This window comes from Mobula hypostoma, chromosome 5, assembly GCF_963921235.1.
Source record: "Mobula hypostoma chromosome 5, sMobHyp1.1, whole genome shotgun sequence".
Classification (NCBI taxonomy): Eukaryota; Metazoa; Chordata; class Chondrichthyes; order Myliobatiformes; family Myliobatidae; genus Mobula; species Mobula hypostoma.
Genome location: NC_086101.1, coordinates 136205780 through 136220345, shown reverse-complemented (window position 1 = coordinate 136220345; position 14566 = coordinate 136205780). Strand labels below are relative to the sequence as shown.

The window sequence follows — 14566 nt, the reverse complement described above, 5'->3', positions numbered from 1 at the left end:
CTTCCTGGCATTTACCCTTGCAAGCAGAACAAGTGCCACACCTCCCCCTACTCACTACCATTCAGAACACCAAACAGTCCTTCCAGGTGAGGCGACAGTTCACCCGTGAGTCTGTTGGGGTCATCTACTGTATCCAGTGCTCCTGGTGTGGCCTCCTGTATATCGGTGAGCCCCGACGTAGATTGTGAGACCACTTCACCAAGCACCTGTGCTCTGTCTGCTAGAAAAAGCCAAATCTCTCAGTGCTCACCCATTCCTATTCTGACATGTCAGTCCACAGCCTCCTCTACTGCCAAATGAGGCCACACTCGGGCTAAAGGCGCAACATCTTGTATTCTGTCCAAGTAGCCTCCAACTTGATGGTATGAACATTGATTTCTCGAACTTCGGGTAATTGGTTCCTCGCACCAGCCATCACCATTCCCCTCTTTTACCTTTCTCCCTACCTGCCCATACCTCCCTCTGGTGCTCCTTTCCTTTTCCTTTCTTCTATGGCCTTCTGTCTTCTCCTATCAGAGTTCCCCTTCTCCAGCCCTTTATCTCTTTCATCAATTGACTTCCCAGCGCTTTACTTCACCCCTCCCCCTCTCCCAATTTCACCTATCACCTACTACCTTGTACTTCTTCCTCCCATACCCTCACCTTCTTACTGACTTCTCATCCCTTTTTTCCCAGTACTGATGCAGGATTTTAGCTGAAAACTGTTTACTCTTTTCCATAAATGCTGCCTGGCCTGCTGAGTTTCTTCCAGCACTTTCTGTCTGTTCAGTTTGTCAGGTTTACCCTTCACCCGATCAAGAACACTTGCTGTCACACTCTTAAAAGTCTCCCACTTGCTGTTCATTTTTCCCCTGACCCAATCAACCTCTGCTCACTACTGCCTAATTTCCCCTGCTCAGTTTAGAACCTGAGCATATGAAGCTGTCCTGACCTTTTGAATTGCTATCTCAAAACAAGTAGAAGTATGATCACCAGAGCCAAAATGCTCCCTGCCTGCCAGTTCTGCTACTTGCCCTGAATATCTCATTCCCTTTTCTCAGTCCTTTCATCGGACTGGAGGTACAGAAGCCTTAGATCCTACGCCACCAGGTTCAGGAACAATTATTACTCTACAAGCATCAGATTCTTGAACTGGTGTGGGTAACTTCATTCACCACTACTCTGAACTGATGTACAATAACAATCAGAATAAGGTTATGAGCAGGCACAGCGCAAGCAGACAATATGGTGCAAGGCCATCATGAGAGAGATTGTGAGGTCAAGAGTTCATTTTATCGTACTAGTGAATGTTTTCAGTAGTCTTATAATTGCAGGATAGAAGCTGTCCTTGATGATAAATGCTTTGATATCTTCTGCCCAGTGGGGGGCGGGGGGGAGAGAAAATGTCCAAGGTAGATGGGGTCTCTTTACTGTTTTACTGAGCCAGTGAGAAGAGTAGGCAGAGTCCGTGGATGGAAAGCTGGTTTGTGTAATGTGAACCGGGACTGTTCGCAGTGTCTTGCAGTCACGGGCAGAGTAGTTGCCATACCAAGTGTGATGCATCCAAATAGGATGCTTTCTATAGTGCATCAGTAAAAACTGGTGAAGGTCACAGCAGACATACAGCACTTCTGTGGCCTCCTGAGGAAATAGGTGCTCGTGCGGTTGGATGTGGCATCTGTGTGGTTGGGCCAGGACAAGTGAGGTTCACTCTTGGGAACTTAAACTCTCAATCTCCTCAGTCTCAGCATTATAGATGTGACCAGGAGTATGTTCACTGCTTCTCCTTCCTGAAGGCAATGACCAACTCTTTTGTTTTGCTGACATTGAGCGAAAGGTTGTTTTCATAACAGCATGTCATTTGGCTCTCTAGATATAAACAACAGCTCTTTAGCACTTTTCTCATGTAAAAGATGCGACAGAGTTCATATGATTGCCCCAACAAGTTAGCTATGCCCTAACAAGTTAACTATTCCATAATCCTGGTTGAAGTAGAATTGGTGAGGTGTTCTCAGAATTTTTCATTTGCCTGCTTGAAAATCAATTTAACATCATCACAAAATGGTTGCAGCTCTGGAGGAAGCCATTCAGCCTGTCAATTCAAAACTTGCAATGTTAAAAAATAATACATGTCTTTCTATGCCCTGACCTTTACAGCTATGGTAAAACTTTGTTCTCTGGTATGCCCTAAACTTCTGGTGCCAGCTTAGCAGATTTTCCTGTCTTGTTATTCTTATTAATATCCTACTTGTCTTCAATTCACTATTTAAAGGTGTTCTACCTTGTATAATTTCCAGTGAACTCAATAAGTTTAAGTGAACATGGGAAATAAAGTCCTGGTAACTTTAAAAGGTCTGTGGGGAACTGGTAAGTTTCAAGGGAGTGGTATCAACAGAACCAAGTGAATTTAAAGAGAGCAGGAACTGAAGACCCATTGAGTAGATGTGGTATGCAGGGACTGAGAGCACAGGGACTAGGATGCAGATGAGTGTTTGGAGAGTACAGCAAATGTTGCCTGTGAGGTAGATGCTAATAATTTGGTTGTATTTACAGATTATCCTGTACCTGCGGATGTGTCTAGCGCATAGTGCAGGGGTGATACCCGCATCTCAAAGTTTCGTTGACATGCAGGATCAAGCTCCAGCTATTGGTTGTTATGTCAGAAATTTGTTGTCAAGCACCTTCATTTCACCATCATCCTCAAAGAATTGGGATATTGATCCTGTGCAAGGATACATTGATCTTCTTGAACAATTGCTATCATCCATCGGAGGTAAGACCCATTTAAATAGAGGTTGAACTTTGCCGACAGATTGTAAACTTAGTGGATTCCAGATATGAAATATGTCCTGGAATATGGGTCGCCCCAGGCTCAATCCATTGACATTTTTAAACAATTGCTAAGTATTTACACCAATCATTTGCCGAAATCCTCTTTATCATTGGGGCATGCATTTATTACTAGTAGCAATAAAGGAAGTTTGTCCTACAATCTTTTACACAAAATAAGGTTATATGTTTTAATACAGTGGTCACCAACCTCCGGGCCGCAGACCGATACATTGCCGCGAAGAATGCAGTGGTGCAGCGGTAGTCGGACCACACCCAGCACATCTTTAAGAAAAAAGCCGAAATAAACAAGCTAATTAATTAGGTGCTGCCCGGCACGTGAATGTTGGCCCAGATCAGAGGGGACACAATTGGCAATCGCCTCTGATCTGGGCCAACATTTCCGTGCTGGGTGGCACCTAATTAATTAGCTTGTTTATTTTGGCTTTTTTCTTAAAGATGTGCTGGGTACGGTCCGTCTACCGCTGCAGCACTGCATTCTTCACGGCCCGGTATCGGTCTGCGGCCCAGAGGTTGGGGAACACTGTTTTAATGTATTTTGACTTGCTGGTCTGTACCAAGCACTACGAAATATCTTGAGCAGCAAGTTGAGTATATGATTCAATAAATCTGCAGATTACATTAAAAAGAACAAATAAGTGTGTGCTAAGTAAGACTTGCTGTTATTTGTAACCAGTGACAGTTACTGGCTGGGGGACCAGCCTAATAAATTCAGATTAAGGGATACCTTAATGTGTTTGTGTGGGATAAGACAAAGGAATAAAGGTAAAGAATAGTTCATTCCTGCAGGAGGGATTCTTATAAAGACCATAAATATGAACATAAACCCGGTGGGCAGAATCATTCATTTCAGTTCATATTGTTCCATGTAAATGCTTAATACTTTAAGGTAAATTACACTTTTTCTGTCTGACTAAAAACAATGGCTAGGTAATCACACAAAGGTTTCATGTTTTACTTCAGAGTATCCATCCATTCTTCATTGGGTTGTGAACTAACGTTTTTTTTTGTAACAACTGAATGTAATTTTGTGTTTTATGAAATAAAATTCCAATTAATTTTGAGCTTTAATTCTTTTCCAATCTGTCTTCCCCTTTGGAAACATTAGGGTTGCCTGTGATGTACTGTTTATTGGAAATAGTCTCTGTCTATCCACAAAAGTTGGCTGTGCAGTTCACAGAAAAAATAGATTGGATTAAGGTATGGTTTTAAAGTTCCTGACTGAGTGAGTGTGTGTGTGTGTGTGTGTGAGAGAGAGAGAGAGAGGGGCTCACAGCCGCCTCTTTCATGTATAATACTGGCATACAATGAACCCTTAACATTGCCTCTGTAGAATTTTGTCATATATACGAAACCTAGGAGAACACTGAAGCAGTACTTGATAGGGCTATTGAGACTTGCTTCAATAATTATAGGGTTCCATCTCACCTTGGCCCTGCCACAGAGTCTGATACTTTTCAACCTCCACCCTAGGTGCCACGTTTCACTTAATATTAGTGATTGCACTGAATTCTTCCTTATCTCTGACAAGGAAGGATTTGGTGCACTGCCCCACTTGTTTTCCCATCCAATCAACTCTCTGACCAACTGCCACCATAATGATGTGCCAAATCTAGCTCCAAGCCATCATTGGTAATCCTGTGCAAAACACACAAAATTTCTCCAATATTTTGTGTGTTTTGTTTGGATTTCCAGCATCTGCAGATTTTCTTGTATTGGTAATCCTATCTCTGACCTCAAACCCTCCCTGGGGACACCCATACTCAGGCGTGCGCGCACGCGAGCACACACACACACAGCACACATGTACACACCAATCGCACGTATGTGCAGTGCTTTACCCCATCCTAATCATTCTTTCTCAGAACCATTACCTCTGTAATCTTTTTCTCCCTAGCTCATTTCCTCTATAATGTAGGCAGAGGTGCGAGATTGTAGAAGAGGGACTAAAGATAGCTTGGGCATTACTGTTCTAGAATCTTTTATTGAAATAAGAAGTATACTTGATCAATGTGTTTTCTCCCCATTCCATTTTTAAGGGCCTTATGAACACAAACAAAGACGAGATGCGTGACCTTGCAGCACAGTTTTATGCAGTGGTGCTATCCATCATGTCTGGGAATGATTTCCACTTGGCTATTGAGAATCTCATTAAGTCCACCAAAGACAATGTAAGTTTTCACTTGAATTTATGAAGTTTCTTTATTGTTTCTTGAGTATATCTATTTACCATTTGCTACCATCTTCCCTCTTTCTTCCTATGAGCCTCCTCAGTAAGTGCACCACTCCCCTTTTAACAGTCATAGTAGATAAATGAAAATAGCTACTACTTGTTGCCAGTGAACTTGAGCCACAATTTCATTTCATAAAATAATACATGTTTGTGGAATTATGGTGGAGGTGAATATTCAGTCTTGTTAGGTGGGGAGTTGCAGAACTTTAGCTCAAAGAAATTTCGGGAATAATATGGTGTGGCTGTGAACTGGTGGTGTACCCATAGCCTGCAGTTTTTCCATCTAGGTGTTGCAGCTTTACATACATATGTCAAAAGAGGTTTTCTCACAAGTTGTTCCTTGCTTTATAAATGGTGCACATTGCAGCTCCAGTGTTCTATTGCAGATAAGATGCACTGTTTAAGTTAGTTTCACTTGCATTGTAAGATCAGTAGAGCAACAGGTTTGTCCCTGCCTTGCAATGCAAGTGTGACACGTATGGACAGGGGTGTACCCAAACAGTGTAAGGAACATGTTTATGATGCAAATTGCCCTGCAGACTGGATCTAAATTAACTAGGGAGACTTTCTCTAATTTAAACATCTGTCATATCTCCAGTAGAGCACTGGGGCTGCGGTATGTAACATTGCAGCACGTCATCGTTTTAAATTTCTTATGAGTGTATGAGATGATATGATAAGGGGACTGATTGGCATTGTTTGGCTGTTACGTATAAACCTGGACAATTTCCTACATTGTCAATGAGATACAAATGCTATGGCTACACTAGAATAGGTTTAACCTATTCTATTTCTATTTCTTTTAAATATATGCAAAGTGGAGTGGAGTCAATGGCACTAATGGTTCTTTTTGACATTACACAACAGCCCATGTCTTTTTCTTTTCCTTAGTTTACTTGGTTAGCATTGTTTAGATTAGTTTTTTTTGGGGGGGGTATTTTGGTTTTTTTTCCTTTTTCATGCTGTTTCTGTTTTTTCGTATATTTTCATATTTTGTACAATTTTGGGAGGTTTAATACCTGTGTACCAACTGAGTTTATATTTATATATGTTAATTATTAACAATGTAATCCCAGTAACTTTGTATTAATACTATGTTATGTTTAACAATTTGATGTTAATAAAAAGATTGAAAAAGAATGGAATAGGTTTACTACATTTTTAGTTAGTTGAAACTATTGCTTGATTTAATGGGATAGAATTTCATAAGAAAAAAAACCTACTTTTCCTTATAATTTCTCTGTCCTATTCTCAGAGCCCTGAAACACAGCATGGAGCTTTGTTAGCTTTGGGGTATATGGTTGGACGCTACTTGAGCAGAAAGAAAAAAGCCGGATTGGATATCCAAGATCTCGAAGAATCGGAAGTTCAGGACCCTCTGGAAGACCAGTTACTCAAATCAACAACGGAAACAATTAGTAATTAACTTAAAATATCATTCAGCTTTGAGTTTCCTTGTGTTTGTGTTTAATTAGTTTTTCATAAGAGCATCTAATCAAATTCTTCTGTACTTGTGAATGTGTTGGGTATGTTTTTAAAGTATTTTCAGTAAGTAAAGTTTCCAGTGAAGCTTTTTGTTTTACAAGGTTACATTATTTTTGAAGGATTTCATATGCTTTTTTTTAATGAGATTGCAAGAAAAATTCTTAAGTGTGGCATTGTTGAGCAGCATAAACAATGGCCTGCTTAACACATCTGAATAAGTCTGAAAGACATAACAATAGAAATTTTAAGTTGCCTTTGAGGAAAGAAATGCAATTGAACTTTAGAACTGGAGTTTGTTGCCTGCCAGGTTGCAAGCCTAGAACATGACTGAGTTCAGTTTTAGCCAGTGAGCTCACTTGTCTTTTGAAACTCTGCAAAAAGACAATCCATCTTGACGAGAACAAACTAAAGAAGGATACACTAGGATGAATTGCCCAGTTTCGATCAGTAATTTGCCATATCTTTCAGAGTTTTCATGAATTTCATGCAAAGATGATGGCTCAACCTTAGCACACTGACCAGGCTTCTACAATCTCCATTTCTGAGAGATCTGATTCAGTTTGCAGACCTAGAAGCAGCATTATCCAACACTGTGTAACATTTTACTCTGTACAACATTTCTACACCACTTGCCTCCCTCCACCCCCCCCCTTGTTCCAGCCTTTTAACCAGTTCCATTCCCCAAATTTCACTCACATTGTACGATAGTTGGAGCAACGGGTTTGTCCTTGTCTTACAATGCAAGTGAGACTCATTTGGGCAGGGGTGTACCTGAACTGTGCAGGGAATACATTTATGATGCAAATTGCCCTCCAGGCTGGATCTAAAGTACTGACTTTATTACAGTGAATATAGGGCACATGTAAGACCCCTCCTGATAAGTATCAGTTTATGTTTAGCAGATATGTTTCATAAATAATTGGAGATACTTATTTCCATAATATTCCTTCCTTTCAAAAATAGAAATATGTTTATGATAAAATATATGATATAGTGTACATATATGCTAATCAAGAATATTTTAGTTTCATTTTTAGATGATGCGTCCCCTTCTCTGGCTTTGGCTGCTTGTGTGGCAGTTGGTGAAATTGGAAGGAGCGGTGCTTTACCCATTGCAAATGAAGGCCCAGGGTACACAAAGCTGCGCATAGTTGAGACCCTGCTGGCTAAACTCCCCTTAAGCAAAGAAAGCAACAAGGTAATGATTTATCTTTATACTAGCAATATTAGTCAAGCTGTTCTTCTTCCATTTGCTCACTCACTTCTGTAAGGAGCAGTCATTAATTATTCCCCTTCACAATTTGACTGATGAAGAGGAATAATTGGTCCCTTTGGTTTTTGATATGTCTTTGGGTAATGAATCTATATTGCAGGAGAAACTCATAACCATTTGATACATGAGCAAGGAAATGGAACCGCTGAAATTTGCCTACCGTCACAACAGGTCTACAGCAAATGCAGTCTCAATGGCTCTCCAGATACCATAGATATCAGTAGATACAGTATCCTGATGCAGCATCCCCTACATCAGTGAGACCCAATGTAGATTAGGTACCACTTCGTTAAGAAATTTAGCCCATCACAAAGGGCAAGATTTCTTGGTGACGACCGATTTGAGTTCAACTTCCCATTCCAACATTTCAGTCCATTGCCTCCTCTATGGTCACAATGAGATCACTCTTATGTTGGAGGAGCCTCTTAGGTATTCCGTCTAGGTAGCCTCCAACCTGATGGCATGAAAATCAATTTTTCTGGCAATTTCTCACCTCGGCATTCTTTCTTTCCATTCCCCTTCCTAGCTCCGCTCTCACCCATTCTCTTCTCACCTGCTCATCTCCTCCCTCTGGTGCCCCTCTTTTCCTTTCTCCCATGGTCCACTGACCTCTCTTACCAGATTCCTTCTTCAACTCTTTACCTCTTCTACACATCACCTCCCAGCTTCTCAGTTCATTACCCCTCCCCCACCAAACTTCTCCTACATCTATCACCTCCCTGGTTGTACTCCTTCCCCTCCCTCCACTACCTTATTCTGGCATTTTCCCCCTTTTCCAATGCCGACGAAGGGTCTTGGCCTGAAACATCGACTCTGTTCCTCTCCATAGATGCTACCTGACCTGCTGGGTTCATCAATCATCTTCTGTGTGTTGCTCTGGATTTCCAGCATATGAAGAATCTCTTGTGATTCTAATCTATAATCTTGATGATCTAGCTCAAATGTTATTTAAGCATTTAATGAATTATTAGTTTAACTTTGTTTTAGAGTATTAATCAAATTTAGCAGTAGTAAACAAGATTGGTTATGGAATATAGTTTTATTCTGTTTCTGTAGATGAAAGAGCGAGCAGTGCAGACACTGGGTTATTTCCCTGTCGGGGATGCCGATTTTCCTCATCAAAAGAAACTCTTACAAGGATTGATGGATTCTGTTGAGGTAAGCATTTTATTCAGCATTTGTTAAAATCTACCAGGGCTCTGTTTCCTGTGCTCCCTCTGAATGTGTGTGTTCAAATTACATGAAACCAATACATAAACATTTTCTATTGTTTTGAGCTCTTACGAGATCTTCAAAAATGTTATGGAAGTGCACGTCCTAGTTTCATGGCCAAGTTGAAATACATACTAGGTTTATGGCAAGTCTTGAGAATAATATGTCTTGTTTGTATGTTAAGTATGTTGTAGAATTGTAGGTTAATCGACTTTTGCTCAAACACTAAGAAGTAGTGTTTTCAAAACTTAATACAGGCATCAATGAATCCAATTTATTTTCTCAGTTATCCTGGAGACTGAAACCTTAAATAATGGATCTAAATTTATTTATTCCCAGGCAAAGCAATTAGAGCTGCAGTTTACAGTTGGAGAAGCAATCACCAATGCTGCAATAGGGACGAACTCACTGGCAGCTCGTGATCTGTGGATGGTTACTGAAGGAGAATATATATCTCCAGACAGTAAGTTGTAGATGTTTCGGGTGTTTCAACCTGATTGACAAGTGCACTCAAAATAAGTTCACTTTATAACAAATTCATGCAACTTTTCTGTTAACAGTCAAGAAGAAGCAATAATGGTAATAGTACAGGGTTCACTCCAAGATGATTATCCAAAACAAGAATCCAAAATTAGCCATTTTGAAGTCTAGTGGAAATTTTGATCACATTATCAAGTTGTAATGCATGCACTACATGTGATTGACATACTATTAGAATTGATCTTCTATAATTATTGATACTATCTTTAAAATAAGTTTTGTTATTGCCTGCAATGTTTGTTAGAAGAATGAAGAGGGTAATACACTGCATTAATAACCTATAGCTGTACAAATTAATGAATACTTGCATTTTATAGTTAGTTGATAAAACCTTACAGATGCTATGTAGTAGTACATCTCAGAAAGGCAATGTGTGTTTTATTTAAAGTATAGATACAGTTTACAGATGGGTAAAAAAGCTTGTTATTTTATAATTTGTTGTTTACTTTTCCTATCATGTTCAAAATACAAAAATTAATGCAGAAACACTTTATTCTTACAATTTCAAACATGATATTTTTCAAATTGGTAAACAGTAGCTGAGTTAAAGTGGTGTGTGTGTGTAATGCTTTATGCCTAGATAACATGACCAAAATTTCAACTACCTTTGAAATTCTTATTTTGGAGAATCATCTTGGACGAACCCTTTATTATCACCATAGGCGGGTGGGAAAAGTAGGAAAAGATGACAGGAAACTCAATTATTTTGTTTGAAGCTATGTATAAACCTTCTGATCCGACAGGAGAGCAGTGTTTATCTCTTTGCCCAGCTTAACTAAATACCTGAAGCCCAAAAGCTTATTCTACACAAAATCTGCAGTTCATACTCTGTGGATTGTATTTATTTTTTCTCAAATATGTTATTACATAGCAATTTTCACAAAATGTACTATTCTGACACCATCCTGTTGCAATTGTGTTTATATTGCACTAAGTTGACACCACAGTGGACCTGAAACTGGTGGACTAATGGAGCAAATTTAGGCACTTCTGTAAATGCATCTGATCTTCAATTCTAAATGTATAGCTTATTTCAGAATTGGAGACACTATAGGAAACATCATCTTGTGGCCATTTGGGCTATAAACATGAAATTAACGGTTGCTGAATGTTTGGAGGAGTAGTAAGAACTAGGTGAAGTCAATTCTGCTTATGAGGGAACAAACTCTCTTTGAGTAAAGGTCAGGAAGTACAAGTAAAGTACTGCTGTAAAGGTTGAAGGGATTAAATGAACTTGATGCCAAAAAGCGAACACAATAAAATCTGCAGATGCTGGAAATCCAAGGTAAAACACAAAATGATGGAAGCAGCATCTATGGAAAGGAATAAACAGTCAACGTTTCAGTCCTGATGAAGGGTCTCAGCATGAAATGTCGACTATTTATTCCTTTCCATAGATGCTGCCTCACCTGCTGGGTTCCTCCAGCATTTTGTGTGTGTTGCCATTTGATGTCAAATACCTTTCTTTTTAAACCTCAGTCAGTTCAATTGTTTTGTAGGGTTAGATTTAGCAAAGATCAATAGACATTGTTGATTTTTTTTTAAAGTCCAATAATTCAGTTTAGAGTGCTTGTACTTTTCCCGTACCTTTTGAACTTAGCAGGTTCACCGAAATGTTTATTATATTACTGTGTAACTTGTAAGCAAAAAGTGAAATAAAAGTTTTGCCATGCTGGTAAAGTAACATCCAGTAGTCCAGAAACTCTGCTAATCTAGCACCACCAATGCCCCAAAGGGTGCCACATTATCAGTCTTTCACTCAGTAAAATATCATGCTGTGAAATATTTCTAATGTAGACTCATCAACAGGAAAAATTACAAAGCAAGCAAACTTTTGCATCAAATATAGTTATTTGTGGTGTTTGTACTGCTGCAAATAAATCTGAGGAAACTGGTTGTGTAGAAATTACTCTTGAAATAGTATTGGAAAACATGAATTATTATCTAATGCTTGAAAATATTACATTCACTATTGCATTGGGAAGTTGGTATTGTTTTTAATTGGAACCAAAACAAACTTCGGTTTTATTTTAGTAATCTGCTATTTAAATATTAATATGAACTCTATAAGTGGAACAGAAATCAATGGCTTCAGTTCAACATCTATCCTCAAATAATGCAGAAGTGACTTCAGCTGTAGTAGTTGCTGTTTTTGAACTTTCAGCATCATTCTCTCCATGGATTCTTGTGGATTTACATATAAAAGTATAATCCCATTGGCCTTTCTGTGCCTTTGAGCAGCCTTGAAACCAACATCACAATGAGGACAGGGCAGCCAGCAGATGGCATTGTGCACGTTCCTATCCCAAAACATAATCTCACTAGCATTGACACAGGCGAAGTAAGGAAAAGCTTTGCTTTTCCAGTGAAGTTCAAATTTAATTCTACAGTTTTTACAGATTTAAGAAAAACATAATTGTAAAACCTAGAGCATGAAAAGCCTGAAAAATATTGAAGTATTTGAAAAAAACACGCACTTTGACATGCACCTCCTAATCTGCAGGCCTAGAAACTAGTGAAATCAATGGGAGTGTTGGATTCTTTGCCAGATCTGATTTGATAGAGTATCTGAGATGGCACTTTTTCTCCTGCACCTCCTCTACACTCTCCTCAAAAGCTGCCGTTGGAATTTGTAGGGAATACCACAGCAGGGAAAATTGACAAATTTATCCCTTTGACCTTTGACCTATCAGCAAATATTTTTCTGTGTGCTCATATCAGGGGTTTATTTCAATTTGAATGGCTGTAGCAACAATATATTCAGCAAGTGGCTTTTACTCTTTTCCAAAATTTGATTTGGTAATATAGTTTGGATATTGAATATGCTTCTTTAGCCCAACTGTCTTTGTTTTCCTTTGTCCTAAAGCTATTAAAGTAAATGATGTTGTTCCGTGGGTTTTGGATGAAATCCTAAAGAAGTACATTGTTAGTCCAAATCCCCATATCCGTCAGGCTTCCTGTATCTGGCTTTTGTCACTGGTGAAAAAACTGAGTCAACACAAGGAGATCAAGGTAAAAGCGTTAATTTATTTTCAAGTAAAAGTTTTTGTAAAGTATCCATAATTACCGAATGCATAGGAAAATATAATGGACGAACATCAGGAATACAGGATGATGGGTAATGGAACATTTTTGACAAATGTTAGAGGCTTCTTTTTTGAATTAGGTGCAGCTACTAGAATTGGATCAAAATGTGCCTGCATTTTCATTTTAAAAGATTTTCAGAAAAATGTATTGAAACACAAGTTTTAAAAATGCTTTAATGATGGAAATAATGTTCCACATGAGAAATTGATTTATTATTGGCATCACATGTCATGCTAAAAAATTTTTTGAAAAGTTAATACAAGTTAAAGGTTGCAAGTTAAGGTTACAAGTAAAAGGATTTTCTCCAAAATAATTCCTCCAAACATTAATCGGTTGTTCTCATAATTTTATTACAGGGTCATTTAAAAGAAATTCAGGGTGCATTCATCTCAATTTTATCAGAAAATGATGGTAAGTTTATTTAAGATTTAATCTGGTCCTGTACCATTTATTTTACTGCGTGTCAGAGAATACTGGATTTAAGTATAAACTCTCAAGTCTTTCTGACACGTTAACTTTCTTGTCTATACCATATACAATATATTTTTTTACCGAATCAGTTTAGTTCATATCACTGCCTTCAACTGCAAGACAGAAATATGCTTAAGATTTCAAAATTTAATAACACAAAATAAAGTGCTTTCATTTGCTGTCAAAGTTGAATTAGACTGTTAAGGTAATTAATAAAATTTTGTTCAATTAAATGTTCATATTCAATTTGATTTTGTTTAATTACATGTTCATATTGTAAGCAAAAAATTACATCACTAGGTACTTAAAACGTAATGAGAATTGAAATCACAAAAAGCAGTAGAAATGCCTTTAACTATGGGACACCATCTGTATTTGAATTTAGATAATGCAATGTAGGAAAGTAAAATCATCAAAACAAGACCTTGCAATGAAGAAAATTCGATCAGAAGTTAGCAATAACAAGACCACTTCCATGGTCAACAAATTATTGTATGGAATAGTTATTTGATCAGACCTGTATATCTTCAACAATTAGAAACTTTTTTCCTTGATTTATTTGTTTGCTTAATATTGTAGAGCTTAGCCAGGATGTGGCTTCTAAAGGTCTTGGACTGGTATATGAACTAGGCAGTGAACAAGACCAACATGAGCTGGTGTCAGTGCTTGTGGAAACACTTATGACAGGAAAACGGTAAGATCCCTCAATTGATTAAAGTTTTAGAAAGCTCTATAGTCTGTTTTCAGTGCTAAGAATTTCAACAAAGTTGATTCCTTTTTCTCAACCATTTGGATCTGCAGAAGCTTGCATTTTTATTTGAGTGTTTAATGTATTGAATTATCCATATTGCTTTGGTTCTAGTGTACTTTCATTATGAAATTCCTTGAACAAGAACTATGTTGTGTATTAAGAATGAATAACAAATTGAAAGAAAACATGTTTTAGCTGAAAGTGCAACATAGCCTTAAAAGAGTACATGACTCGGAAACTTTTACAATCCCTATTGAACAGTAAAAGATCAGAAAGCAGAGGATTCAATGTACATTACCTTTCATGACTACAGTATTTTTCAAAGTCCTTTGAGTTTCAATGAAGTTTTGTCCAAGAGTACTGTTTGTTCTTTACTGACTCCTACATTCACCAGTCTTATAATGAACAGAAGATCCTTCTTAGTAATGTTAAGGAATAAATATTGTTACTGAATTATTGAAAATCTGTGATTCTTCTTGTAGAGTTAAACAGAATCTGTCAGAAGATACTGAATTATTTCAGGGAGGCTCAATGGGGAAAACCCCTGATGGGTAAGAAAGACAAAGAATTACAATTTACTGGCAATCTGCATATTGTGATTTCTATCATATTTAATTAGGGTAAAATTTGTGTAAAGTAAATTTGATGTGGAATTTAGTTTTGGAATTATTTCTGTTGTTCATTC

At 38.0% G+C, this 14566-nt stretch overlaps 1 protein-coding gene across 1 annotated transcript in view; it reads left to right on the top strand.

Annotated features, from left to right (window-relative positions):
- Positions 1-14566, top strand: part of ecpas (Ecm29 proteasome adaptor and scaffold) — a 151690-nt gene that overhangs the window by 77047 nt on the left and 60077 nt on the right. The window contains exons 18-28 of the mRNA XM_063048986.1: positions 2533-2752; positions 3938-4029; positions 4869-5000; positions 6318-6480; positions 7573-7745; positions 8877-8978; positions 9372-9495; positions 12439-12584; positions 13016-13070; positions 13710-13824; positions 14364-14432. Coding sequence (XP_062905056.1) covers positions 2533-2752; positions 3938-4029; positions 4869-5000; positions 6318-6480; positions 7573-7745; positions 8877-8978; positions 9372-9495; positions 12439-12584; positions 13016-13070; positions 13710-13824; positions 14364-14432 — 1391 coding nt within the window. The remainder of the gene's footprint in view (positions 1-2532; positions 2753-3937; positions 4030-4868; positions 5001-6317; positions 6481-7572; positions 7746-8876; positions 8979-9371; positions 9496-12438; positions 12585-13015; positions 13071-13709; positions 13825-14363; positions 14433-14566) is intronic.